The 26,879-nt window shown below is 57.1% G+C and overlaps 1 protein-coding gene across 10 annotated transcripts in view; it reads left to right on the top strand.

Moving 5' to 3' along the window:
- Positions 1-21,013, top strand: part of PTPRF (protein tyrosine phosphatase receptor type F) — an 83,587-nt gene extending 62,574 nt beyond the window's left edge. For 3 of the 10 annotated variants that reach the window (XM_040231415.1, XM_040231410.1, XM_040231411.1), the window contains 22 exons: positions 1,200-1,226; positions 2,525-2,642; positions 2,722-3,300; positions 3,987-4,084; positions 4,244-4,497; positions 4,594-4,687; positions 5,242-5,460; positions 5,737-5,891; positions 8,370-8,485; positions 11,480-11,512; positions 12,263-12,360; positions 15,367-15,490; positions 15,637-15,812; positions 16,523-16,642; positions 16,936-17,090; positions 17,166-17,451; positions 17,553-17,731; positions 17,945-18,071; positions 18,254-18,379; positions 18,628-18,782; positions 18,862-18,997; positions 19,346-21,013. In XM_040231415.1, coding sequence (XP_040087349.1) covers positions 1,200-1,226; positions 2,525-2,642; positions 2,722-3,300; positions 3,987-4,084; positions 4,244-4,497; positions 4,594-4,687; positions 5,242-5,460; positions 5,737-5,891; positions 8,370-8,485; positions 11,480-11,512; positions 12,263-12,360; positions 15,367-15,490; positions 15,637-15,812; positions 16,523-16,642; positions 16,936-17,090; positions 17,166-17,451; positions 17,553-17,731; positions 17,945-18,071; positions 18,254-18,379; positions 18,628-18,782; positions 18,862-18,997; positions 19,346-19,414 — 3,444 coding nt within the window. In that variant the 3' untranslated portion in view covers positions 19,415-21,013. The remainder of the gene's footprint in view (positions 1-1,199; positions 1,227-2,524; positions 2,643-2,721; positions 3,301-3,986; positions 4,085-4,243; positions 4,498-4,593; positions 4,688-5,241; positions 5,461-5,736; positions 5,892-8,369; positions 8,486-11,479; positions 11,513-12,262; positions 12,361-15,366; positions 15,491-15,636; positions 15,813-16,522; positions 16,643-16,935; positions 17,091-17,165; positions 17,452-17,552; positions 17,732-17,944; positions 18,072-18,253; positions 18,380-18,627; positions 18,783-18,861; positions 18,998-19,345) is intronic. The other 7 variants (XM_040231418.1, XM_040231417.1, XM_040231416.1 and 4 more) reach the window with 5 other exon arrangements.
- The last annotated feature ends 5,866 nt before the right edge of the window (positions 21,014-26,879 follow it).

Here is a 26,879-nt window from a genome sequence, read left to right as displayed (position 1 = left end):
CTTAGAAAGTGGCCGAGGCCAGGAGGGATGGCCGAGGGCCTCCTCCCATATCTTGTCCCACACTCCTTGCAAGGACTTTCTAAGACAGCTTCCCAGAACAGGAGCAACTGGGATTGCTGGACAGATATCAGACCAGCACTGCGAGGTGGTTGGACCAGAGGACCCCATGGTCTGGCAATGTCATGGCCCCACTTCCTGTGCTGTGCTGGACAGCTGTCAACCCCCAGCCCTCCAGAGCCCCAGGACCTTCCTCTCTCCACCCTCCATGCACCACAGCCTGGAGAAGAACATATTGAGAATCAGCAGCAGCAGTAGTGCCAGCCAAGATCTGTGCCTTCCTATCTTGATGTTCAGGCATCCTGGGAAGGAACTGGGTCTTTCCCAGGGCCTGTGGGGCAGGGTCCAGACTCTGAACTTGGCACTCACAGCCTCTGTCATCTTGCTGACCAGTCTGCCCCGCCCCTTCTAGCGGCATGTCTGTGCAGAAGGGCTTTCTGTCCAGAATCAGGGCTGTGAGAGGGTGGAGCCTGATTTCCCCCCTAGAATGCAAAACTGGCCCCCCCGCCCCCCGGTCTGGCTCTTCACACCACCCCCGTCCCACAGGCTGGGATCAGACCGGTGTTCTTCAGGCTGCACTTAGGGTTGGACTCACCCACAGGCAGGCAGGGCTTTCGTGTCCGGCTCGGTTCAGTTTTCTGTCCCTTCCTGGGACAACATCACTTGCCTAGAGCACACTGCATAATCTGTCTTCCCGAGTGGGATGCTTCTGAGAGTAAAAGATGTTGTGAGTGATCATACCAGGACAGCAATTTTAGACCAGGACTGTTCCCGGCAAACCCGTACAGCCACTTCCATGTACAATACAGACACTTCCGTGTCTCCCCACCCCTCTGCCTGAGCTGAAGGACCCACCCCAAGTCTGGCAGCCTCTCCCTCTAAGCGCCTCCAGGCGGTGCCCTCCGACCCCTCAATGTCAGGGAGCCCTGTTGCTCTGGCCCTCTGACCCTCAGATCTCCCCTCCTCAGCCCTGGTGCCCCCAGCTGGGCTTGTGAGGCAGGGGCTGGGATCTTTGGATGGCGAGTGGTCCTGGGGTGCCACCCCTCTGGCCTGTGCCTGCCACCAGCCTTCCCCCAGCCAGGCCCCTCAGGGCCAGAGTCCTTCACATCCTGTCTCCCTTTCTCTCCCTCTCCCGCGGTCAGTGGCAGCCAGAGGAGTCGGAGGACTATGTAAGTAAGAGGTGTGCGAGCGCGGGCAAGACCTGGGTTAGGCTGGGCTCGTGGGACACTCCCCCTCCCCCGCCTCTCCTCCCAGCCTGAGCCGGCAAGATCCACAGGGCACCAGCCACATCTGGAGAAAATTGGCGTTTACGCCGAGCCTCGAGCTGAGCAGCGATTGGCATTTTCTCTAATCCTTACTTCTCGCCTGTCAAGCAGCAATTTCAGGCCAGTGTTCGAGATCGACCGGGCCTTGGCCCTTGCTCTGGCCAGATGGGGATGGAGTTAAATCCGATCCTGATCGTTAGGCCTTATTGATCCCTGGAGTGAAAAATCACCTGCTCCAGGCCCAGGCTGGGAGGTGGGGCTGGGGGCTGGGTTCCGGCATTGGTGTGTTGGAGCCCCAGCCCTGGGAGACCCTCCAGCCAGGGCAGAAGGGGCCTGCGAGGGTTTGGTGGCGGCTGCAGCAGCCCCACCCGAGGCTCAGAGCTGGAGAGACGCCAGGGCTGGTGGTGACAGCTCTGTTCCCACTGCTCAGTGGTCCCCTCCCTCTTCCCACTGTTCCCTCTGTGTGGTGTGGCTTGGCCTCCCATGGTGTGTTTCCGCATGTCTCTGGAAATGATGCCTTGGCTGGAAATGGGCATATGGGTAGGGCCTGCCAAGGCAGGGGGACACTGCCCTGGCTGACTTCAGGCGTCACTGGGGACAGTATGCTCCCCAGGGTGGGGGGTTCCCTGTCCTCTTCATCTCTCCTCCCTGCCCCAGCAAGCTTTGCAAGGCATATGGTGCTCACAGAGCCAGGGCCTGGGTGGGGACAGAGGTCCTACTCTGTCCTGCAGGGTGGCGCCTCAGCCCGCCCCTCTACCTCCCCCTGTGGCGTGCGTGTGCATGCCTTAGTGTCTACAGGTGGCCCTCCGCCTGCGGGTGCAGGAGGGGCCGCAGGCTGCATGGGTGTGTGTGACAAGGGCCGAGCGAGGTGCTACGTGCGTGCGAGGCTGTCTGCCCTGTGTGTCACGTGTACCTGGACCTCACGAGGTGTCATTCACAGTACAGTGCAGTGAAGGAACAGTGTGGCCCTTTGTTCTTGTCTGAAAGGAAGAATGAGCAGCTTGTCTGCCTTAGGCTTGTGGCTCCCCGGAAAGGCTGGGTCCTCCTGGGCACACATCCACCTGCCTGTACTGCCTCCTGCAGGGTCCAGCACTGCACAGCCCCCCTCCCAAGACCTCTGGCCCCGTGTGCCTGGGGTGGCTGGCCCGGTCTGGTCCCTCCTTGCTCTCCTGTGATGGGAATGGCCCCTCCTCCTCCTTTAGGAAACCACCATCAGCGGCCTGACCCCAGAGACCACCTACTCCATCACCGTGGCCGCCTACACCACCAAGGGGGACGGTGCCCGCAGCAAGCCCAAAATTGTCACGACCACGGGGGCAGGTGAGTGAGGGTTTGGGGTCGGAGCTGAGGGCGGGGCCAAGAGGAGGGCAGGGCCGGAGCCCAGTGTGTGGCTGTTCAGTCCCAGGACGGCCCACCATGATGGTCAGCACCACGGCCATGAACACGGCGCTGCTCCAGTGGCACCCACCCAAGGAGCTGCCCGGGGAGCTCCTGGGCTACCGGCTGCAGTACCGCCGAGCCGACGAGGCGCGGCCCAACACCATCGATTTTGGCAAGGACGACCAGCACTTTACGGTCACTGGCCTGCACAAAGGGGCCACCTACATCTTCCGGCTCGCTGCCAAGAACCGGGCCGGCCTGGGCGAGGAGTTCGAGAAGGAAATCACGACCCCCGAGGACGTGCCCAGCGGTTTTCCCCAAAACCTGCGCGTGATAGGGCTGACCACGTCTACCACGGAACTGATCTGGGATCCCCCGGTGCTGGCGGAGAGGAACGGGCGCATCACCAACTACACCGTGGTGTACCGTGACATCAACAGCCAGCAGGAGCTTCAGAACGTCACTGCCGACACCCACCTGACGCTCTCCGGCCTCAAGCCAGACACCACATACGACATCAAGGTCCGCGCACGCACCAGCAAAGGCGCCGGCCCGCTCAGCCCCAGCATCCAGTCCCGGACCGTGCCCGTGGAGCAAGGTGTGTGCTGCGGGCACGTGGCTACGCCTGGGGACCTCTGCTCTCCTTGACTCACTGACCTCTGGCGACTGTGAGCCACCGACCTCTGGTGTGTGACACTCCAATCTCTCATGACCATGATCACTAACCTCTAGTGAACAGGCGCCACATTCTCTGTGTGTGGCCTCTGACCTCTGCTGTCCTTGGCCTTCTGACCTCTGCTGGGCAACTCCAATCTCTCGTGACCTTGACCCACTGATCTCTCATGACTGCATCACCGCTCTAGGGTATGCAACACTAACCTCTTGGGGCCACAACCCCCTGACCTCTAGTGAACACGGTCCACTGTGCTCTGGTGTGCGGCCACATGGCTTCTCGTGACCAAGTCCCACTGACCTCTGGTCACTCTGACCTGCTGTCTGTAAGCTCCAGCTTCACCCGTGCCCTTCTGGAGAGCCTGACCACGGGTCCTGTGGCTTCTGCCCTGCTCGATTCTCACCATGAGGAAGAGCCAGGGCTGGGAGCTGAACTGAGTGCAGTGGAAGCTGGCGGGAGTGGGGGTTCTGGCCCTCTGCAGCCATCCCTAATCCCCCGCCCCCTGGCCCCCCCCCCCCCCCCGCCAATCTCTTCCCAGCGGGGAGCCCTCCAGGCCCATTTATCCCCCTTAGGCAGCCAGAGGTGACTCCTCCCTCCTTACATCCCAACAGTGTTTGCCAAGAACTTCCGTGTGGAGGCTGCAATGAAGACATCCGTGCTGCTCAGCTGGGAGGTGCCCGACTCCTACAAGTCATCAGTGCCCTTCAGGGTAGGTGGGGCCGGCTGGCCCGACACACGCAGTCCCGCTGCGGGGCCCATGTCACAGTCCCCGCCTGCGCGTCTGTGTTCACAAAGCTCTGTCCCGCAGGCCTGGGAGGGGCCCCTCACCCGAACGCGCTGCCTGCGCCCCCTTTCCGCTCCCGTGCAGATCCTGTACAATGGGCAGAGCATGGAGGTGGACGGGCACTCCATGCGGAAGCTGATCGCAGACCTGCAGCCCAACACTGAATACTCATTTGTGCTGATGAACCGCGGCAGCAGCGCAGGGGGCCTGCAACACCTCGTGTCCATCCGCACGGCCCCTGACCTCCTGCCGCACAAGCCACTGCTGGCCTCAGCCTACGTCGAGGACGGCCGCTTCACCCTCACCATGCCCCGCGTGCAGGAACCCGCACTCGTCAGGTGTGCAGACATGTCTCGAGGGGGTGGGGGAGGAGGGCGGGGCTGGCCATGCAAAAGCCAGGGGAGGATGGGCCTGATTCTCCTCTGCCCACCCAGGTGGTTCTACATCATGGTGGTGCCCATCGACCGCGTGGGAGGGAGCATGCTGGCGCCACAGTGGAGCACGCCCGAGGAGCTGGAGCTGGACGAGGTGCCTGGGGACCCGGCCAGGGCAGCCCTGATGGCAGTCCCATTGCACTGGTTGGCTGTGCCCCGGGGACTCCCCCCAAACTGGAATTATTCTCTGATTGGCAGCCTGCCCGCGTCTCTAAGGAGACGCACTCTGAGCTGGCTCCTGGGAGCTTTCAGAGAACTCCTGGAGGGCTTCCCGAGACCTCCCCAGAGGGGTTTGTGGAGGATCCCCTGGGGTGTGAAGTGACAGAGACATCTCTGAGATCTAGAGAATCTCGGGCCCTGTGATCCTCGCAGTCTCCAGGGGTCTAGAGGCCACAGACGGGCTCGAGGGGAACCCAGCAGTGGTGGGCAGCCAGCCCTCTCTGGTGAGGGTGAGGGGCAGGTTACCCAGAGGGCCCCTTCTTAGCAGGTTGGCTGGGAGGAATGGCACTGCCTGCTGGTGCCCGGTGTGATTCTACACGGACAGTGAGTCAGGCCAGGCTCAGGCCCTTGACATGCACGGTGAGCCTAGCCTCAGCCCAGGAGCATGTGCTCCAAGGCCCCTGTGTGACTCCTGTGCTCTGCTGCCAGCTGATGGAGGCCATCGAGCAGGGCAGCGGGGAGCGGCGCCGGCGCCGGCGGCAGACGGAGCGGCTGAAGCCATATGTGGCTGCTCAGGTGGACGTTCTCCCGGAGACCTTCACCCTGGGGGACAAGAAGAACTACCAGGGCTTCTACAACCGGCCGCTGTCTCCAGACCTGAGCTACCAGTGCTTTGTGCTCGCCTCCCTGAAGGATCCCGTGGACCAGGTCTACCCGAGACCCCAGGCCCGACCAGACACCCCCAGACCGTCTCAGACACCCCAGAGGCCCGAGACCTGCACTGCGGTCTCAGGGCACTAACCCCTAGGATCCAGAAGGCCAACCTGACCTGGCCCTAGGGGCCCAGTGAGCTGACCAGGCCCAGGTCAACCTCTTAGTTCCGGGAGACCCAACCCAGAGCCCTTTCTCCAGGATTGGGGGTTGGAGGATGGGCAGTCTCACCCCGGGGCTCACCCGCTCTGCTGTTCCTCTACTGGGTCACAGAAGCGCTATGCCTGCAGCCCCTACTCCGACGAGATTGTGGTCCAGGTGACACCAGCCCAGCAGCAGGAGGAACCCGAGCTGCTGTGGGTGACGGGCCCTGTCCTGGCAGTCATCCTCATCGTCCTCATTGTCATCGCCATTCTCCTGTTCAAGAGGTGAGCGCTCTGGTGGATGGCCAGCTGCCGTGGACCCCCAGGCCCGCCCTGGCCAGGCACATGCAGGCCGGGGCAGCCACGCCGGCCTGCAGCCCGGGGTGCACGCTCCTGGGCTCGGAGGGGAGCCAGGAGAGCAAAGCAGTGTGTGTGCACACCCACTGGTGTGAGCCTGGGTGTGATGAGCAGCTGCGCACCTTCACAAAGGATTTGTTCGGGTGCATCCCTGGGGCATGTCCGTCTGTCCGTCTCTGTGTTTTGGTGGATGTGAGCCTGTCTGTCTCTCAGCTTCAAAACACCACCTCCTCCTGGCCTCCTACCCTCAGCATCCCCTCTGCCACCAGCCCCAGATGACTCCCAGCCTGACTCCCCTGCCCAGGCCTTGAGAGGTCCAGACCCAGCTCCAGGCCCACGTGCCCACGGACACTCACTTGACAGACATTTATTCAGTGCCCGCTGTGACCACGCCATCCACAGCTGTCCCAGACAGAGGGTGTGTTGACCCTCCTCACAGCCCTCCCCCCAGGGTCCCTGTCACAGGGGACGGGCCCCCACCCAGTTACCAACCGGAAGTCCAGATGTCACCCTGGACCCTCCTCCCCCCCCCCTCGTGACTATCACTTGACCTGCCCCCCACCCCACCGTGCGCTCCCCATGAGGTGATGCACACTCACGTGGCACCCCTCGGTCCTGCCTCTTGCATAGCTGCGGCTCCTTCTCTTCTTACCGTGCGGTTCCTCTCTGTCCTCCTCCCAGCCCGAAGGGTATTCGTAAAGGTTTACTTTGTCACCCTCAACATAAAACTTCTCAGCTTTAGCTGGAGAGTTTTATAGCCTGTCTGCAGCCTGACGGTCCATCAGAGGCCTGGCTGCTCTGGCCCCTGCCACCACCCCTACATCATCCCCGGCCTGGCCTGCGCCCCTCCACTGCACTCTTGTCCCATCCTTGGAGACGCCTTTCCAGGCCCTGGTGCCACGAGGCTCTGCCAGGCCCCTCCCACTCCCTGCTCACTTTGTCCCCCACTGTCTGGTGGTGCTGCCATGGGAACATCGCTGGGCCTGTTTCCAGCACCCAGCACAAGGCTGTCAGCGCCCGCTTGTTGGTCCTGGTGTCTGCACACAGGTACACACCCGAGGGGGCCTGTGCCCAGTGCCGCGTCTCTCCCTGCCCTTGACTCCTTGACCTAGACCCACTGCCTGCTCCCTGAAGTTAGCTCCTTCCTCCCAGGCTGAATAGGGACAAGCTCGCCTGGTTCAGGGCTGGAAGATCCCCGGGTGGGGAGCCTGAGGAGCGACTCCCACACCCACTCAAGCCCCCTCCACTGCCATCTGGGTCCTGGTGTATGCCAGGAGAGATGACCCCCTCCCTGTGAACGCCAAGTGGGTGCCGTACATCGGTCCGCAGTGCCCCCCTGTGTCATGAGAGGGCCTGAGTGTGTGTGGCGGAAACAGTGACGGTTCCTTTCTTCTGTCCTTGCCTGTCTTTCGGGACCTAGTAATCAAGAAAGGTAGGAATCCTTCCTTCTCTCTTCACACGCCTCCCCCTTCACTTCTTGTCCCCGTGCGCACTGCGGGCCCACCAGGGAGGGGCGCTGCTTGGACCAGAAGCCTCCTGGCCTGCGGCAGTCTGGTCAGCTCAGCAGATGCCGGGGCTGGCTCTGTCACTCTCTCCACCTGTGCCCTGCACGGGGGTGCCCCTTCTCAGGAGGCAGGCTTAGCTCAAAACTCTGATGCTGCCCATGCATGCATAGGCCGACTCGGAACTCCCCAGAGCCTGCCCCCAGGCTCCCAGGTGTCTGAGGTCACCGCAGCGCTGCAGGAGACAGCCTGGCCTGTGTGCAAGGAGCGCCGGCTGCAGGGCAGTGGGGAAGTGTGTGGTGCACACTGATGCACACTCGCATAAGTTTCCTCCCCAATACAGCTGTGTCCACTGCGCAGAAGCCGTGGACACTTGTCAGCAGATGGACCCCACAGTCTGTCTTTGATCCTGTCCCTGTAGACTGGGGAGCCGAGGCCAGCAAGGGAAGACTCTGCCCAGCTAGGGGAATGCCTTCCCCTACTGCTCTGCGCCTTTACCCTGATCCCAAGAGCCAGACAGCGGGGGCCCAGCTCTGTGATGTTTGCATATCTTATGTGTTGTTTGCATGTGTACTCCTGGAGGCTCCTGCTGCCTCAGCGTGGGGGTCTTGCGGACAGCAGCCACTGCCCAGCCGTGACCTGTCCCCGTGGGAAGGGGCCACCAGCCTCTGCGACCCCTTCCTTTCTTGCTGTGCTGGCCCACTGTCCACTCCCTACCCCTGCTCTCTCCCCATCCCACCCTGTGAGGCTGCTCTGGCCCTGACTCCCCTGCGCTCAGAGACCCCAGGCCGGGATTGGTGGGGCAGAGCTGTGGACACAGAGCTCTGGGGCAGCCGGCCATGCCACGTGTCTCTGTCCTCCGCCTGGACCTCGGTTCTCACCAACCACCCTTCTGCCTCTCCAGGAAAAGGACCCACTCCCCATCGTCCAAGGATGAGCAGTCAACTGGGCTGAAGGACTCCTTGCTGGCCCATTCCTCCGACCCTGTGGAGATGCGGCGGCTCAACTACCAGACCCCAGGTAGGGCGGCTCCCCGAGCCTGCCTGCCCCGCCTGGGTGTGCCAGTCTCCGCCCAGGGACCCTGGCCTCACCCTGGCCCCCGTTTCCTGTTCCTGCCTTCCCCCCTTCTCCCTGAACCCATCGACTGTGATGAAGTGACCAAGGAACCCCTATATCCAGTGGCTGGACAGGCGCTGCAAGGCCTGGAAGCCTCGGAGGGTGGGGTGAAGCTCCTTAGACCCTGACCTGTCTTCAGTCAAGCCCTCCAAATATAGGTCTGGGACCTTCACAGAACCCACATCCCAGCCCCGGGGTGGCAGCCCCTGTACCTGCATTCTGACCCCTGCACCCAGAAGAGGGGTTTGTTGGTGGGGGGGATGGCTCATCAGATCTTGTGGCAGGATGGGGGTATCTGCACCTCATCCTTCCTGATGGCTGGGCCCAGATTTTCCTTGTGAACCCTAGGACCCAGCACAGGACTTGGTGCCTGCCCCTCCTTCCCCACCACTGTCGTGGGCTCTCTGGATATCATTCCCTGTCTGCACCCCAGCAGACACAGCTCAGACTTCTTCCCGGGGGAGGCAGGGTCATTCCTCGGCTCCCAGGTGCTCTTTCCATCATGACACCTCTCACCCTGGGCTGGGGTTGCCTCAGTGACAGTCTGAGCTCTGTGAAGCCAGAAATTGTCTTCCCCCACCGCCATCTCTTGGGTTGTGCACATGGTGGGTCTTGTTGAGAGCCTGTGAATGAGTGAGCTGTAGCACACACAAGGTTTGTGTCTGCACGAACTACTTAGCCCTGAGTGCTGAATGACCGCACCATTTCATGGCTGGAAACAACAGCAATGATGTTAGTCTCACAGCTTTTATGAGTCAGAGATTCAGACAGGAGCATAGCAGGAGCAGCTTGTTTCTATTCCAGAATATCTGGGCCCTCAGCAGGAAGACTCAAAGGCTAGAATCATTTAAATGAGAGATCAGCAAACTGTGGCCTGCGGCCAAATGTGGCCCACCACTTGTTTCTGAAAGTAAAGTTTTAATGGAACACAGCCATGCCCTTTCATACATGTACTGTCTGTGGCTGTTTTCACTCTAGAGCAGTCTAGTAGATATGATACATACTATATGTCCTTAAAGCCAAAGATATTTACCCTCTGGCCTTTTATGGGAAAGTTTCCTGACCACAGAATTCTGGAGACTCGTTCATTCTTGTGTCTGGTGCTTGACCCTAGAGTCAGCTATGGGTCCACCTGGGGTTTTTGGCTCTCTTCCTGCACCCTGGGCTTCCTGACAACACTCCGAGTGCACGTGTCCTGAGAGGGAGAGAGCCAGGTTGTTGCAACCAGGTGTGGTCAGATCTGCGAGGAATCGGAACTCTGGGGTGCTCGGGTCTGGAGGGCAGAGAAGCTGTCCCTGAGAGGGATGCGAAACCCTAGGGGCCTTAGTCAGGCAGAGGGGCTGGGAGAGAGCTCCTTTCGGTGACAGAGGCAGGTGCATAAGCAACTGGGGGGCACTGTGTCCTGTAGCATTGGAGCCCAGAGCTGAGTCTGGAGGGTGAGTCACAGAGGGTGCCTGCACGCCAGGCTAAGGAGTTTGGACTTCATCTTGAGGGTGCCAGGGAGGCATGAAGGGTTTTCAGCAGGGGAGCAATGGGGTCAGAATTGAGCTCTAGAAGCGTCACCCTGGCTATGGTGTGGAAGGCAGATTGGAGGGGGAGAACCCAGGGCAGCAGACTGTTACGAAGATGCTGAGGACCTGGCCGTGGTGCTGGCCGTAGGGGCCTGGCTGAGCGGCAGAGCTTGGGCTTGATTCTCCGTGGGGTGAGGAAATAGGGGCAGGGGTCCCAGGATGGCTCTGTGGTTGCTGGTTGAGCAGTGGGATGGCAGGTCCAGGGGGACCTCCACACCGACATCTTGGCGGGAACCACAGGATGGGGAGGTGCTGAGGAGCACGCAGTGGTCAAAGCCTGCAAATAGATGAGCTCTCCCCGGAGAAGGGCTCAGAGAGGGGAGGGCGCGGCCCAGGAGCAGCCAGGGAGGGAGCTGGAATGTTGAGGAAGGATAGATGCAAGGATGGCCAAGGATGGGGAGCCAGACAGAGAGAGGAGTTTCTCTGAGGCCAGGCTGAGGGGGCTGTGTGAGAGCCTGTGGCTTTGAAGGTTGGAACCTTGGAAAGGTCCGAGTCCCGGGCAAGGAGCCTTTCAGCGAGTTGAGGCACTGTCAGTGGGGGATGAGCCAGTGGATATGCAGGCCCTGCCGGGATCTGGATCCCTGTGGCTGTAGGGATCTGAGAAGGGAAGGCAGGGTGGAGCACAGGGGATCCGAGGTGGTGTTATGAGGGATGGGGGACCAGGAGGTCAGGAGGCCGTGGCCTGGGGCGGGCCTTGGGGCAGGGCATGGTGAGGGTCATCAGAGGTGCTGAGGTCAGGGGATGAGGCTGCTGGCTGGGAGAAGGGTCTCTCTGCACAGGGTTAACGAGGGAGGGGAACCAGTGACCAGAAAGAAGGGTTGGCTGGAATGGCGGCACCGCTGAGGGTCCCCCTTCCCATGTTTTTAGTTCAGCAAATGTTTATTATTTTCTCTCATAATCTAACTTTCCTTCTGAAGATGCTTGGAATGCACAGAAAAACTGAGAGAGCGACACAGTCCCCATCTGCCCATCCTTACTGGGGACTCACCCTTCTGCTTCTCGCCACATGTGCCTTCCCTGTCTCTAGAAGCACACTTCTCTTTTGCCAAATGATCAGGAAACAGCCAGGGTCAAACTTGGTTACCAGAGGCCACGAGGTTGGCTTGGACCTAGAATTTCGTCACAGGAAGAGGCCCCCAAGGCTGTGCAGGCTCTAGGGGGTGGAGACAGGCACCTGTCACTTGGGCGGGGTGGAGCAGAGGGGCTGCGGTGGGCCAGCCCTCCGAGCTCCCCAGCCCCCCACTGGCTGCGATCCAGCGGCGATGGTAACCAGAGGTTAACGGGTGTCCTTCTCTGGCCCCGCTGTTTTTGTTCTTTTTCTCTGCAGGTTCCAGTGTCCCCAGTTGCCCGAATATCTCAAGTTAGTTTTTCGCGCTCCCCGCCTGGGGCCCACTCTGGCTTCTGTGTGTCTCCTCTATCTCTCACCTGTCGCCTCTCTCCTCCCTTGAGCTCTTCTCTTCCCTTTTCCTGTCTTTGCTCCGCCTTCTCACCGCCCCGTCCCACTCTCCCCTCGCCTCTCCCCCTTCCTCTGGCCGCCCCCTCTTGTCTCTGCCTCTCCCACCTCCCGACTCAGTCCGACTCCTTTCTGGTGCCTCTCCCATCTCTTCGCCCCAGTGCCTCCCTCCTCTCCTCTACCTCTCCCTCCGAGCTCTTCCTCGTCACTCTGCTGTCTCTCCGTACGTCATGATCACTCCATCCACATGCTGGGTGCTGGGACGATGAGGTCACAGAGCCTCCCATGGTGACTGGCGCCTTGAGGGCAGGAGCGCTGTCCAGAGGAGGGCCCACGGGCGGGGCACAGGCTGAAGCAGCCCAGCCCCGTCCCGTCCGCTGCCCTCCACCTGGGCGTCCGGCCCTGACCTGGGAGGAAGGCCAGCCACTCAGCACCGCGTCGCAAGGCCATGCCCACTCGTGCCCACGGCATACGTCCCCCCGTCCTGCCCCCTCCCACCCCCCAGCCGCCGTGTGCCCTACCACCCCTGTCGCCGCATGTGCTGCTGTCTCCATGCCAGTCACACGTGTTCACATGCGCACATCCATGCATCGGGCTGTCTCCGCCCCCTGCTCAGGCCCCACGCTAACTCTGCTCATGTGCCCACCCTGCTCCCAGGTATGCGAGACCACCCGCCCATCCCCATCACCGACCTAGCTGACAACATCGAGCGCCTCAAAGCCAATGATGGCCTCAAGTTCTCCCAGGAGTATGAGGTGAGACATCCCTTCACCACCACCCCCCCCCACCACCGTATGCCTGGCCCCAGGCCAGCTCCTATCCTGCCTCAGGCCCCTGCTGTGTGTTTGGGGAGAGAGTGGGGGGCTCCAGGCTGCCCAAGAGCACAGACTGAAGGGGTCAGCAGTAGCCAGTGGGGAAATCAGCTTCTTAGGTACCAGGCCTGGTCAAGACCTTTCAGGCACGCCAAGATCAGGACACAAAGTCACATGCCCCTGTGTGCTAACGGAGGCAGACGGAAGGCCATAAACACAGTCAGTAATGACAGCTGGCGTTTGTAGAGAGCTCCCTGCCAGCCAGCTCTAGGCACTCTGCATGCGCCCTCTATGTCCTCCCTACAACCCTATGAAATGGGAACTGGTGTTATCCCATCCTACAGATGAGGAGGCTGAGGCTCTGAGAAGGGAATGGCTTGTCTAAGGTCACGCCACTGATGAGTAGTGGAAGCCGTCTGGCAGCCTGTGCCTGCACATGCGTGTGCTCAGAGTGTCTGTCACAGAGATGGGGAGTCCGGGAGCCTGACTCCTGCCGCCTGGGCTGCATAAACCCTCCTGTTCCAGGTGCTTCCTTCACTGTGGTTTCAACCCTACCTGCTTCCAGGAGGCGCTAGTGGTAAAGAACCCGCCTGCCAGTGCAGGAGACATGAGAGACGTGGGTTCGATCCCTGGGATGGGAAGATCCCCTGAGAAGAAAATGGCAACCCACTCCAGTATTCTTGCCTGGAGGGTCCCATGGACAGAGGAGCCTGGTGGGCTACAGTCCACGGAGTCACAAAGGGTCATGCAGAGAGTCAGGACTAAATCGACTGAGCATGCATGCACGCTGGGGGCTCAGACTTTAGAGCACTGCTCCCTGACCTGGAGCCAAGGCTTCTGGCTCCCAGCTGGAGAGGTGCTTTGCTAGTGAAGGAGGAGATAAGGAGAGCCCAGACTCCTCTGAGCAGTACTGGCGAAGGTGTTGTGAAAGCATCTTCTGCCTCAGCCCCACTCAGTCCCCGCTCCCAGCACAGGCCTGGCAGGGGATTCGCCTGGATGATGGATGGCTGGATGGGTGATTGAAGGGCTAGCTCTGCCCTGCCTGTGCATCCACTTCCCTCCAGTCACACGTCCACCCTCCACTGTGCTTGCTGTCCTGGGCACCAGGGCTCCACTGCCGAGGGCTGTGGGTCAGGTTTCCACAGAGGAAATTGAGCTTGGCAGGTGAATTGATGATCACATCTGCCTAGAGGACAGGGTGCTGCCTCTTCCTGTGGAGCTCCCACTGGGGGGCCTGCCCTGCACAGGGCCCCACCATGGAGGGGATGGAGCCACCGAGTCAGACTCGCTGCCTCCAGTTCCCATGAGGCCTCCACTCATCCTGTTCCACGTCCCAGTAACCCTTCCTCCTGTGGGGCCCTGCACTCCACTGTCCAGGCCCACAGTGTCCTCCTCTCACCTTCTGTCGCTCCTCTGCTCCTGTCCGCGCTCCCCTTACAGATCTCCCTCCTTCGGGAAGCCGCCTCTGGCCACCCTGGCCAGCCGAGAGCTTTTCTGCAGCCAGGATCCGGTAGCTCTGTCACCTTTAATGATGAGCGTCATCAAGCACTTAGCCTGTGCTTGCCACTGGGAGCGTGGAGACAAGTGCCCACAGGGAACTGTCGGTAGGGAGATGAGTGCAGACAGATACGTAAATGTGACCCGTGCCATGGTGGTAAATATGCAGATATGCAGAGAGGGTCCTCCGACAGCAGCACGAAGCAGGCAGGCTAGGGGTGGGGTGTGCTGGGGTCTCACCGAAGTGTTCACTGACCTGGGGAGAGTAACTGGCTGGTGCAGAAGCCAACAAGCAGGTGGTGTACTATGCTGAGAACTTGGGGTTGTATTCATCTGTAAAAGGAGGGTAATAATAGAACTGGTTTCATGGGAGGATTGGGAGAGGGAATACAGAGCGCAGAGAATAGCGCCACACTCATGGTAAGTTTTTGCTGAGATTCAGCTGTTGTTATCATCCGAAGCGACAAGGAACCATGGAAGGCATTAAGCAGGGAGTTGATCATCAGATTGGCATTTTATAAGGATTGTTCTGGCTGAAAGACAGAAAGAGGCAGAGAAAGGGCAAAGGAAAGAGTAAGGGAGATGCCCAGTCTGAGCAGGGGTGGCCTGGCTGAAGCCCTGGCAGCAGGCTGGCGAGAGCCAAGGAGCTGGGGGAGCTGGGACGTGGTGACGGATGAGGGGGGCACAGAGGAGTTTGGAGGATGACTGGCAGGTTGTGGCCGCGGCTTTGGGGTAAATGAGGACAGAGCCCTTCACCGAGACAGAACCCCAGCAACAGAGCTGGGTTTGCACCGGGGAGCTGACGAGCTCAGCTTGGCAAGGGCTGAGACTGAAGAAGTGTGGGGCATCCTGGTGGGATGTCAAGGGCCTGTGGGCTCTGCAGACCGGGGCTCAGGGAGACTCTGGACTACAGCTGAGTTACGTCAACTCCAGCATATGGCTGTGAGGTCATCCAGGAAAGGTTGGAGAGTGCAAAGAGGGCCTAGGAATGAATCCCGGAGAAGCACTGTGTCCTGCCTCCAAGAAGGAACAGCTGGAGAGGGAGGAGGAGAGCTGGGCGAGGCCATGCAGCGGTGTCTGGAGCCCAGCAGCATTGGGTCATGCACAGCTGGCCGCCTCTCACTTTTGCCCTCGTTGGCTAGCTGGGTGCAGGGCTTGAGGGACTTCCCCTGCCCACTCCCCACCTCTACCACTCTCCTAGGCAAGGGGATTTGGTATCTTGGTCAGAGGAGTCTTCAGTCTGTCACTTTGCTGACCAGTTCCATGGTAGCCTCTGTGCTCCATGGCTGGGGAGCTGGGGCTCAGCCTTCCCCAGCACCACAGACAGAGCCAGTGACTGTGGCCTGGGAGCAAAGGCAGATGTGGGCAGCACCTGGAAAGCCAGGTCTCTTGGGGGCACTAGGTAGAGATCGGCTATTACCCCTCTCCACCTGCCTCCTTTTTTCCCTGCAGTCAATTGACCCGGGACAGCAGTTCACGTGGGAGAATTCAAACCTGGAGGTGAACAAGCCGAAGAACCGCTACGCCAACGTCATTGCTTACGACCACTCTCGAGTCATCCTTACCTCCATCGACGGTGAGCCTAGAGTGGGGGCCTCTCCCATCCCCTGGCTCTCTTCCTCCTCCTCCTTACTGGGTGACATCTCGTCCTCCAGAAGAGGCCCACGGACTAGGCTGGAGGCCCCGAGATAATGCTCTCCTGTGTCCCTTCCCTGCCCGTAGGTGTCCCCGGGAGCGACTACATCAACGCCAACTACATCGACGGCTACCGCAAGCAGAACGCCTACATTGCCACGCAGGGCCCGCTGCCTGAGACCATGGGCGATTTCTGGCGGATGGTGTGGGAACAGCGCACAGCCACTGTGGTCATGATGACGCGGCTGGAGGAGAAGTCCCGGGTAAGGCTGTTCAGGGCCCTGCTGGGGTTGGAGGGGCTCAGGTATAGATACTCGGGCACCTTTTCCTGTCCCTGTGGGAAGACGCCCTTCAGGGGACTGCCAAGTGCTATTGTTCTCCTGGGTTGTCCTCGTATCCCAGCTGCTGGGCGCTCCTGGGACGTGTTGTGTTCCCCAGACGCCAGTGGGTTCCTACCGTGTTAATATGTTGTCCCAGATGCTGTCATTTTCCAAGAATGTTAACATGTCCCCCAGTTACTGCATGTATCTGGGATGTTCACATGTTCCCTAGATGCTAGAGTGTTGCTGGGGCCTTAACACATCTCCTAAGTTAATTAGTGGCATAGAGCTGCTGTTATCTGCTTTTGCACAGCAAAGCATTGACTGGAACGTAAAATTTACAGAGCTTGAAAATGGTGTATAAACGTTATGGGTAAATTTGGCAGAAAACGCACCTGGTGCGATCTGGTCATGAATAAACGATTTTCAATTACGTCCCTCGTTCGCCTCGCGAGGGCAGGGGTGGCAGCCTAGTGTGAGGCCCTGATTTGGTCTGGTGAGGGGGTGGCATGATGAATCTGAGATCTCGGGGGCCAGGGGCCTGGCAGCTAGCACAGCCGGACCTTCCACCAGCTCCTGCCCTGGGCCCTGCCTGTCTGAGCCTTTGGGTCCCTCTAACACCCTTGCCCGCCCCCTCCGCTTTCCCTCTGCAGGTGAAATGTGATCAGTACTGGCCAGCTCGTGGCACCGAGACCTATGGCCTCATCCAGGTGACCCTGCTGGACACAGTGGAGCTAGCCACCTATACTGTGCGCACCTTTGCGCTCTACAAGGTACAGCCCTGCCCCGGTGCCTGGGCCCAGCCTGGAGCCTGTGAGCACCATGGTCTGAGTGTGGTGTGCTGAGGGGGCGGGGCGGGTGGGAGTCTGGTGTTGGAGGTGTGAGCAGACCATGCCGGCCGGTGCTGTGGGCGGGGTGGATGGAGGCAGCATCTGAGTTCCTTCAGGCTGCCCCGTGTGACTTCTGAGTCCTGTTGGAGAGCCGGGGTCTGGCCTTGGTGTGGGGGCAGGCGGTAACAGGCATGTGCCTTGGCCACTCACTCCATCTCTGCTGCCACCCTCCACAGAGTGGCTCCAGTGAGAAGCGGGAGCTGCGTCAGTTCCAGTTCATGGCCTGGCCAGACCACGGAGTCCCCGAGTACCCGACCCCGATCCTGGCCTTCCTGCGGCGGGTTAAGGCTTGCAACCCCCTGGACGCAGGGCCCATGGTGGTGCACTGCAGGTGAGGGGGTGCTGCCACCCGGGGTGGGCCAGAGGTGAGGGAGGCCTCTGCCCAGGCTGAGTCCTGTTCCCGCAGCGCGGGCGTGGGCCGCACGGGCTGCTTCATCGTCATCGACGCCATGCTGGAGCGGATGAAGCACGAGAAGACGGTGGACGTCTACGGCCACGTGACGTGCATGCGGGCACAGCGCAACTACATGGTGCAGACCGAGGACCAGTACGTGTTCATCCACGAGGCGCTGCTGGAGGCCGCCGCGTGCGGGCACACGGAGGTGCCTGCCCGCAGCCTCCACGCTCACATCCAGAAGCTGGGCCAAGTGCCGCCCGGGGAGAGCGTGACTGCCATGGAGCTGGAGTTCAAGGTGGGCTCGGGGCTGGGCCTGCCCGGCTCCGGCGCCTGGACCGGGCCATGGGGCTGGCCCCCCCAGGAAGCCCGGCCTGACCACCCCTTCCCTCTCATTAGCTGCTGGCCAACTCCAAGGCCCACACATCCCGCTTCATCAGCGCCAACCTGCCCTGCAACAAGTTCAAGAACCGGCTGGTGAACATCATGCCCTACGAACTGACCCGTGTGTGTCTGCAGCCCATCCGCGGCGTGGAGGGCTCCGACTACATCAACGCCAGCTTCCTGGATGGCTATAGGTCAGCACGCTTGTGACTGCCCACCATGCCTATGAGTAGCTGGGCGCACGCCTGGCTGATGGAAGACACGACAGAGTCGGGCTGGCCCAGAAGACCTGGGTGGACTTTCTAGAGGAGGGGTGATCTGAGTGGGGCCCCAAGGGGCTAGGCAGCCGTAGGGAGACTCTAGGGGCAGCGGCACCTCCAGCATGTCCAGTCTTGTGTCTGCCCCAGACAGCAGAAGGCCTACATAGCCACGCAGGGGCCTCTGGCGGAGAGCACCGAGGACTTCTGGCGCATGTTGTGGGAGCACAACTCCACCATCATTGTCATGCTGACCAGGCTTCGGGAGATGGGCAGGGTGAGCACACCAGCCGCCTTCCTCAGTCGCATCCTTTCCCTTCCAGCCCCGTAAGCATAGCTGCAGACCCTTAGTGCCACCTGCGCCTCCCAAGTCCTCTGGAGCCCGGCGTTCCCCTCCCCCGCTCCTCTCCTCCCCACCTCCGCCCCTTCTGACCCCAGGGCCGGGCCCTCTGTCCACAGGAGAAATGCCACCAGTACTGGCCTGCAGAGCGCTCTGCTCGCTACCAGTACTTTGTCGTCGACCCAATGGCCGAGTACAACATGCCCCAGTATATTCTCCGAGAGTTCAAGGTCACGGACGCCCGGGTGAGTGGACAGGGGCGTGTGTATATGTGCATGAAGAAATGTTTGTAACACTGCCTGAGCCTGTCGGGGATGGGGGCTGCCTGCATGGTACCCCAGCTCCAACGGTAGGAATCGCAGGCAAGATGTGGGGGTGGCGAGCCCGTCTCCCAGGATGGCTTCAGGGTGCTGACCGGTGCTGCTGCACTGCCCGCCTGGCCAGGGGGTGCTGCCACTCCAGCCCTGACCCTCGGCCCTGCCACCTCTCCCAGGATGGGCAGTCGAGGACGATCCGGCAGTTCCAGTTCACAGACTGGCCGGAGCAGGGCGTGCCTAAGACGGGCGAGGGCTTCATCGACTTCATCGGGCAGGTGCACAAGACCAAGGAGCAGTTCGGGCAGGACGGGCCCATCACGGTGCACTGCAGGTGGGGCCGACCCCGCGGAGGGCTGGGCGGGTCGGGGGCCTGGGGGCAGGAGCCCTGACCCAGTGCTCTCCCTGGGCAGTGCTGGTGTGGGCCGCACCGGGGTGTTCATCACACTGAGCATCGTCCTGGAGCGGATGCGCTACGAAGGCGTGGTTGACATGTTCCAGACCGTGAAGACCCTGCGCACACAGCGCCCAGCCATGGTGCAGACGGAGGTATGCAGGCCACTGGCCAGGCTGAGGCTGGCTCCTCCCAGACGCATGCCACTGGCATTGCCCGAGGTGCAGGGGAGGGGTGAGCCGGACCCACTCCCCGCTCAGCAGCTGTTGCACTGGGTGCCGGTGGTATGCCTGGCTCCCAGCTAGGGTCACACGTGGCAGTCCTTGCAGGGGTACGCGATCTAGGGGCAAACTGAGGTGGCAGGGGGGAAGCCCTAGCAGATGCCGGGTCCAGCCCCTGCTCCTGGCCAGCAGAGGCTAAGTCCATGACCCACTGGCTGCAGCGCATGTGCCCTTGGCCGTGTGGGGGGTGTCCGCCCATGCTGACCGGCCCCTGTCCCGTAGGACCAGTACCAGCTGTGCTACCGCGCGGCCCTGGAGTACCTCGGCAGCTTTGACCACTATGCAACGTAACTACTGCCCCTCTCCTCCGCCACCCCCGCCCGGGGGCTCCGGAGGGGACTCAGCTCCTCTGAGCCATACCGACCATCGTCCAGCCCTCCTGCACGGATGCTGTTGGGACCACAGCATTTCAGGAACATTGCCACACCGCACAGAGAGCCCAGAACTGCCCTGGGTGAGGGGGTGGGCCCGCAGGCAGGCGACACGGCGCGGTCTCTGTCCGCTAGGCCTGCCCCGGAGCCACTGCGAACTCTCTGTTCTGCTGACGCGGTTCTCATGCTTCTCATGGGGTGGGGGGATGGGAGCAAAGCCTCCCTTTTTATACATTAAGTGGGATTATAGACAGGGATTATAGCCTCTTCCCTCTGACTTTTCTTTTTGCAAATTCTTAACTGCAGACTGGGCTGCTGTGGGGGACAGGGGAATAGTTTGTTTTCTCCTTGAGTTCACTTTGGATCCTTTCCTTTGGTACGACTTTCGCTGCTGCAGGACGGAGCGTGCCTTCCCCATGTGTGTGGAGCCCGGGCCGCCAGCCTGAGCAGAGGCACCGCTGATCTGGCTGCCCTTCCAGTCCTGCTGACAAGACCCTGTTTCAGCCAAGTGCAGGGAAACACATTTGGGGGGTTTAATTTCTGTTCCATTTTTCCGTAAGAGCCTTATTTGAGGCCCCACAGGCAGTGGTGGGGGAGAGGAAATGGAAAGCCCTCGCCCCAGTCGTCTATCCCAGTGCGTGTGTAACGTCCACAGCCCAGAACCACAGATGTGTCTGGGGGAGCAGGCGTTCCTCATCACCATCGTGTTTTGCAAAGGTTAAAGATAAAGCAAAGACGAAAAACAAACAAAAAAATCCAAGAAAAAAAGAGAAAACCCAAGAAAAAAAAGAGAGGTACCCCCTGGCCTCTGCTTCAAACCCCTGAGAGGGTAGGTGACTCTGGGTGCCTGGGGGTTCCCTCTGGGAACCCTGCTTTTTGTCTGGCATTGCAGGATGGCACGGTGTTGGTAGGCTGTGGGTCTGGCCACGTGGCTGAGACGGTGGGCACTGGTCAGGGTGTGTGCCACGCCCCACACACCTCAGGGCCAAGCAGGGGTGCGGCTGGCCGTTCAGGTCCAGGCCAGTGGGCCTGGTAGCACATGTCTGTCCTCCGAGCAGGGGCCAGATGGCTTCCTTCCCTAGTTTGCAGCTGTCTTCAAAGCCCCCAAGGAGCTCTCTTTTCCACTCCTTCAAGATGCCCTCCTAAACCAATGTGGCAAGACTACTGGACTTCTCTCAGTGGTACTATCCTCAACCCTTATTATCTCGGCTTGCTGAGGGGCAGGGAGAGGGCCTCTTCCTCTGGGCAGCACTATCTAGGTAGGTAAGTGGGGGCGGGAAGGGTGCATAGCTGTTTTAGCCGAGGGATGTGAGACGGACGTCCCCAGGTCTAGCTAGGCTGTCAAGACCAACAGTCCAGGGTTGGTGATGTTGAGTGAGACATTCGTTTTTACCTTGTGGACGCTAGTGCTGTAGAGCTCACTGTTGTACACAGTCTGTTTTCTATTTGTTAAGGAAACTACAGCATCATTGCATAATTCTTGATGGTATTAAATTTGAATAATCAGATTTCTTACAAATCGGGTCTCTTGTCTCCGCTCTTTCTGGAATGTGAGTCTGGATTGTCAGTCCCTCGGGGTGGGTTCTGCCAATTTCCTGCTCCTCAGGAGACAGTGTGACTGTCCTGAGGATCTGGTGACGAGACGGGCTCGTGGGATGGTGACCAGTTTCAGATGGGAGCCTGAAGACTGAGCCACCAGGTGTGTGGAGGGAACCACTCACGTGAGCCCCAGCTCCCGGGGCTGGCAGCACACCCCCTGCCAGATTCTGGGTCGTCACATCCCCTTCTCCTCCACCTCCTCGCTCTCCTTTTCCCCTGCTGTGCAGAAAAGAATGGCACTGTGGAGTGGCGGCCAAGACCACATGGAAATTGGTTAGAGGATACTAGTAATTCCCGCAGTGTGGGTGTGAAACCCAGTGTGGCCCTCCAGCTCCTGGACACACCACCATTTGTAGTGGTCTCTCCACTGGTAATCAGATAAGTCCTACCAGGGTGGAACCTTGGAACTTCTGGGGACAAGGGAGACAGACAAGGTCCAGAACAAGTGGAGAAGGGAAATATGTGTGATCAGCAGTGACCAGACTAGAGAGAGTATTGTGGTGAGCCCAACACACAGGTGCTAAGGCAGCACCTCATCCTGCAGCGGGCTCAGGGAGGGCTTCCTGGAGGAGGTGACGTAAGCCACCCGAGTGTTACATAGGCTAAGTAAGGCTTGCTGTCAAAAGATGAGAACAACATTTCCAATGGAGAGAGTAACTTGTACAAAGGCTTGAAAGCAAGAAACAGACTAACAAATATGATAGACTACAGAGAACACCCGTGACTGGGGTAGACAGACATAAGGAGACTGAAGGCAGCTGAGGGGCTTGAGCTGGTTGTGGACTCCCTGCTGGGTGGCGAGCCTCTATACCATGCCGAACAGAGGCTCTGTACCATGCCTTTGAAGCCTTCACTGCCCCCCAGTGTTGCCAGCAGTCTCTTTGGTGGCCGTGGTTTTTCTCTAGCTCCTAGCTCAGTGCCTGGCATATTTCTTTTCATTCAGAAAAACAGTGCCATCATTGTATTATTCTTGATATTAAATTTAAATTTCCTAATAATGAGCCATTAAACATTTTCAAGTGAGGGTAGGTATCAGATTGTCACTTGAAGAGCAACAGTATATGAACTGTACCAGGCAGGCTCTGCCTACACTGTTTTGCGGACATGATCACTTAGCCTCAGAGCAACTCAGCAGGCAGACCACACCGGGCGAGTCGATGCCAGAGCTGGGACCCACAGCTGGTTATGGCTGTTCCAGAGCCCCTGCCCTTTCCATTGCCTGGTGCCAGGCTCCCTCTTGGCTGTCACTCCCTCCCAATCCACTCCTCGAGGCTCCAGGGCTCCCCATCACAGTGTGAGGCAATCCATCTACAGGTTCCCCGATCAGGCATCTCTCCTCTTCCTCCCTCATCCTCACAACTAGTCACCAACCTCTGCCCTTTTGGCCTCTTCTGCACCTGTTTGATTCTCTGCATTTCCGGGACCCGCCCTCTCCCTGCTGCTATGCCTCCCCCCAGCCCTGCCCTAGCCAACCCATCCTTGGCATTGCCACCAGAGTGATTCTGTTAGCAGACGTGCCCACGACACTGTTCTGACAAGACCCGGCCAGGCCTTCACAGTCAGCCCAAATTCCATGGGTTTCTGAGGCTGCAGGACCCTTCTGTGCAAGTAATTTGAAATAGGTATTTTTCATGTGGTCCTCACAGCAATGTGTGGGGTGGGTCCTATTAGGCCATTGTGTAGATGAGAAAATCAGGCCTCATTCAACAGATAACTTGAGCACTCGCCGTGGGCTACTCACATCGGTGCACAGACTTCTGCCCAGGTGGTGTTTATCCTCTTAGTAGGAGGATAACATGCACGTGAAAAATAATACATGTATATAGTTTGTTAGAAAGTGATAGGTTCCATAAAAGGGGGGAGGAGATTAGATACACGGGGAAGGTTTGGTTAATAATCAGGGTGGTCGAAGGAAGCAGCATTGAAAAGATGGGATTTGAGGAAAGACAAAGCTGGTGATAGATTGGCCTGAGCATCTTTGAAATGAGCATCCAGGCTGAAGGAGCAGCTGGAGCAGAGGCGCTGGGCGGGAACGTGCCTCATGGGTTGAGGCACGTGTGGCTGTGACACCATGAGCAGGGGATGGGAGAGCAGTGGAAGATGAGGTTGGGGAGGAAATGGGGCAGCTTCTGGGCCAATGGGAGGGCTTTGGCAGAAATCCAGGTGTAGTGAGCAGTGGCTAGAGACCAGTTCTGTCTTGGAAGCAGAACTAAGAGGATTTGTTTATGGTCTGGATGAGAGAAAGCAGTCAAGGTTGACCCCACAGTTTTGGCCTAAGCAACTGGATGAAGTTGCCATTTATTGAGATGGGGAAGCTATACATAGGAGCTGAGGAATTTGGAAATTTCAGGAGGGTCTGCTTGACTCTTCAGAGCTCTTTCCCGACTGCTCCCTGCCCATAGCTAGAGACAGAATCAGATGCATAGAGGAAAAAAATATATATTTAGAAGGAAATACACCAAAAGCTGTGAGTGTGGGTGGCTTTTTTCTTCATAATTTTCTAAATTTTCTGTAAAGACTATTTTAAAAAGGACAAACTTTTAAAATAGTATAACTAATACTTCATTTTATTTCATCATGTTGTGCCTCTTGGGGGAATCTTAGTTCTCTGACCCAGGGGATCAAACCCATGCCCCTGAAATGAAAGCGCCAAGTCCTAACCACTGGCCTGCCAGGGAACTCTCTTCATTTTTTAGAACAACAAAAATCTTCCATATAGAAGTGTAAAACATTAAGGTTTCCACCGTTTCCTTGCCCCCCCAACTCCCTGGGGGGAATTCCAATTTATTCTTTATTCTTCTGGGCATTTTATATGAATCTTGAAACATGTATAAATTTTATTTTTATACAACTGTCGCCCTGTTGTTCATAGCTTTCTGCAAATTGCTCTTTTCATATTAGTGGGAACTTCTTTCCATGTTAGTTTTCACCTGAGCGACTGAACTGAAACTGCTACATACTCTTCTGTTATGGATATGCCATAAATTTTTTTAATGGTTATTATTGTAGCTTTTTTATTAAAGGAAAAAGTAGATACAGACTTTCCGGGTGCTATAGCGGATAAGAACCTGTCTGCCGATGCAGGGGTCACGGGTTGGATCCCCAGTCCGGGAAGATTCCACATGCCACGGAGCAGCTAAGCCCGTGAGCCGCAACTCCTGAGCCCAGGCGCCCTAGAGCCTGTGCTCCACAACAACAGACGCCACCTCAATGCGAAGCCTGCTCAAGGAACCAAGGAGTAGCCCTCGCTCACCACAGCTGGAGAGCCCACGCACAGCAGTGAAGACCCAACACAGCCAAAATCGAAAAGTGGGTGCGCACCTTTTCTGTAATAAAAATAATTTAAATAATGCCAACAGTCTTAAAGATACAAAACCAAAGGTAAAAAGTGGGGTTTTCCTCCCTCCTCCCCACAACAGTTTCATTTCCTAGAGCTTCTGATTTTAGTCGTTGGGGTCTAAGCAGTACATCTTCCACAGTAAGCTGCATAGCAATACACCTGGTGAGTCCTCACAATAAAACCTGTGGAATTTGGTCAGTTCAGGTGAACTCCCACCTGTTCCTCTTGATTTTGTTATATATCTCTTTTAATTCTTTATGAGCTCTCTCATGACTTTAAACAGTATACTTAAACATTTATTTCCTGATTTATCACCCTGAGCAGTATCCTTTTGATTACCCTCTATGACGAATGAGAAAATTAGCTTACTCTCCTTGATTCTCCCTCCTCCAATTACCATTTTTTATTTCTCATTGTCAAGGCTTATAATATTTTCTGATCTGTTAGTATAGTTGTCTGATTCTAAATATCAAAAACCTATAAACAGCATTTTAACTGGATGTTTATGAAAAATCTTTCCAGCATCAATTTCAAATAAGTCTCTATTTTTTTTTTCTTTATTTCCTTCCCTTCTGGAGTACATTCCACTCCCACAGTTTCTTATACAGTATTTTGAGCCTTTTTCTTTATTTTGGTAGAATACCTCTTCCAAATTTTTTCTTATAGGATTATAAACTTCCTGATTATTGTATTCCTGAAAATATCTTTTTCTTATATTCACTCTCAGTTTTAAATTTGTCTGGCATGGGCTTCTTTATTGGGAAAAAAATTGGGGATATCCGTGGCAGTCCACTGGTTACAACTCTGCACTTCCAGAGCAGGGGAGTGGGAGTTGCGAGTTCAGTCCCTAGTCTGGGACCTATGATCCCGCATGCTTTGCAATGCGGCCAAAAAAAAAAAAAAAGTTTCCAGAAACTTTTAAAGCTATTGTTTCTAGTACTGTATGAACCAGTTGTTGAGGAGGAGGGTTATATAGCATTGTTGATGCTTTTCTAACAGGTTGCTTTATCAAGTTACCTTGATATTTGCTTGATCACCAACTTGATTTTTTTAATTGTAAATTCTGAACTTAAACCCAGTTCAGGCTTCACTTGGGAAGAATGACGCTCGACTCAGGGATCTTGGGCTTGTGCTTTTCTCAGCCCTGGTTTGTCCATCAATCTGAGTTCATCTACTTACTATCTTTCCGAATTTTTCTGTTTGAAAATCCTTTGGAGTTTAGCTAATGTGAGTATCTGAATTTGGGTTTTCCCCCAAAATACTTATTTGTTTAGGCCACCTTTCTCCCTATCCTGATTGGTAACGCCTCCTTTTAATCATATTTGAAGTTATTATAAGTACAGCGTCTACTCTGTACTCTGGGCCTGAAGTTTGTTTCACTTGTCTGTTCATCTAGTCTAAGCCAGAACTACTCATTTAACTTGCGTGGCTTTGTTTCATTATCTGACACGGCTAGCTAGTCCCCATCATTATATTTTTTCTTTAATTAGTGCAAAAAAATAATAATAATTAGTGCCAGCCCCTGTTTTTCCTCCGGTAGATATTAAATTATTTTTTGAAAACTCCATCCTCAATTCTGATTGTAGATTTTATTGATAAAATTGACAACAATGTATCTGAAGAATATGTGTTAATGTAAAAGAAAGAAAAGCTGATTGGACTGTAAACAAAGCCTAAAATTTAAGATGAAAAGTAAGCTTGCCCATCCAGCCCTGCTGAGAGGGAGGAAACACTATCTGATGTGTGCGGCCATCTCAGCTTCTAGAACGGGGGCTGTAAGGCAGGCAGTGCAGGCTGTTAGCATCCCCAGGGTCCACACACAGCCCATCGCTTTAGACGTTATGCTCTTCTTCAGTTCTTGGCTCATCTCTCCTTGAACTTTTCACTCCAGCTTTATCTAAATACCAGGGTTTCTCAGGCACACCTTGCAAAACCTTTGTAACAATCAAGGGGTTACATCTAAATCTTTCAAATCATTAAGAACAAAAGTAAACACCCTAATAGAAAAACGGGCAAGGACACAAATAGGCAATTTACAAAAGAAGATACACAAATTCCAATAAAATAGGGGAAAATACTCAACCTCACTATTAATCAAAGAAGTACAATCGAAGGAACAGGGAGGTACTAGTGTGCGACAATCAATGGACAAAAATACGCTAATATGCTGTGGGGATTTGAACACCCAGGTGGCACTGGTGGTACAGAATCTAGCCTGCCAGTGCAGGACACCTAAGAGGCTCTGGTTCGAGGCTCTCTGGGGCCCAGAAGATCTGGAAGAGGGCATGGCAACCCATTCCAATATTCTTGCCTGAGACTCCCATGGACAGAGGAGCCTGGTGGGCTATGGTCTATAGGGTCGCAAAGAGTCAGACATGACTGAAGCAACTTAGCACACGTACACATATTGCTAGTAGGGATAGAATCAGCTTCTTATCTTTTTAGG

Source organism: Oryx dammah, unplaced genomic scaffold (assembly GCF_014754425.2).
Source record: "Oryx dammah isolate SB20612 unplaced genomic scaffold, SCBI_Odam_1.1 HiC_scaffold_28, whole genome shotgun sequence".
Lineage (NCBI taxonomy): Eukaryota > Metazoa > Chordata > Mammalia > Artiodactyla > Bovidae > Oryx > Oryx dammah.
Note: the sequence above shows the minus strand (reverse complement) of the source record. Positions and strands in the feature narration are given on the sequence as shown.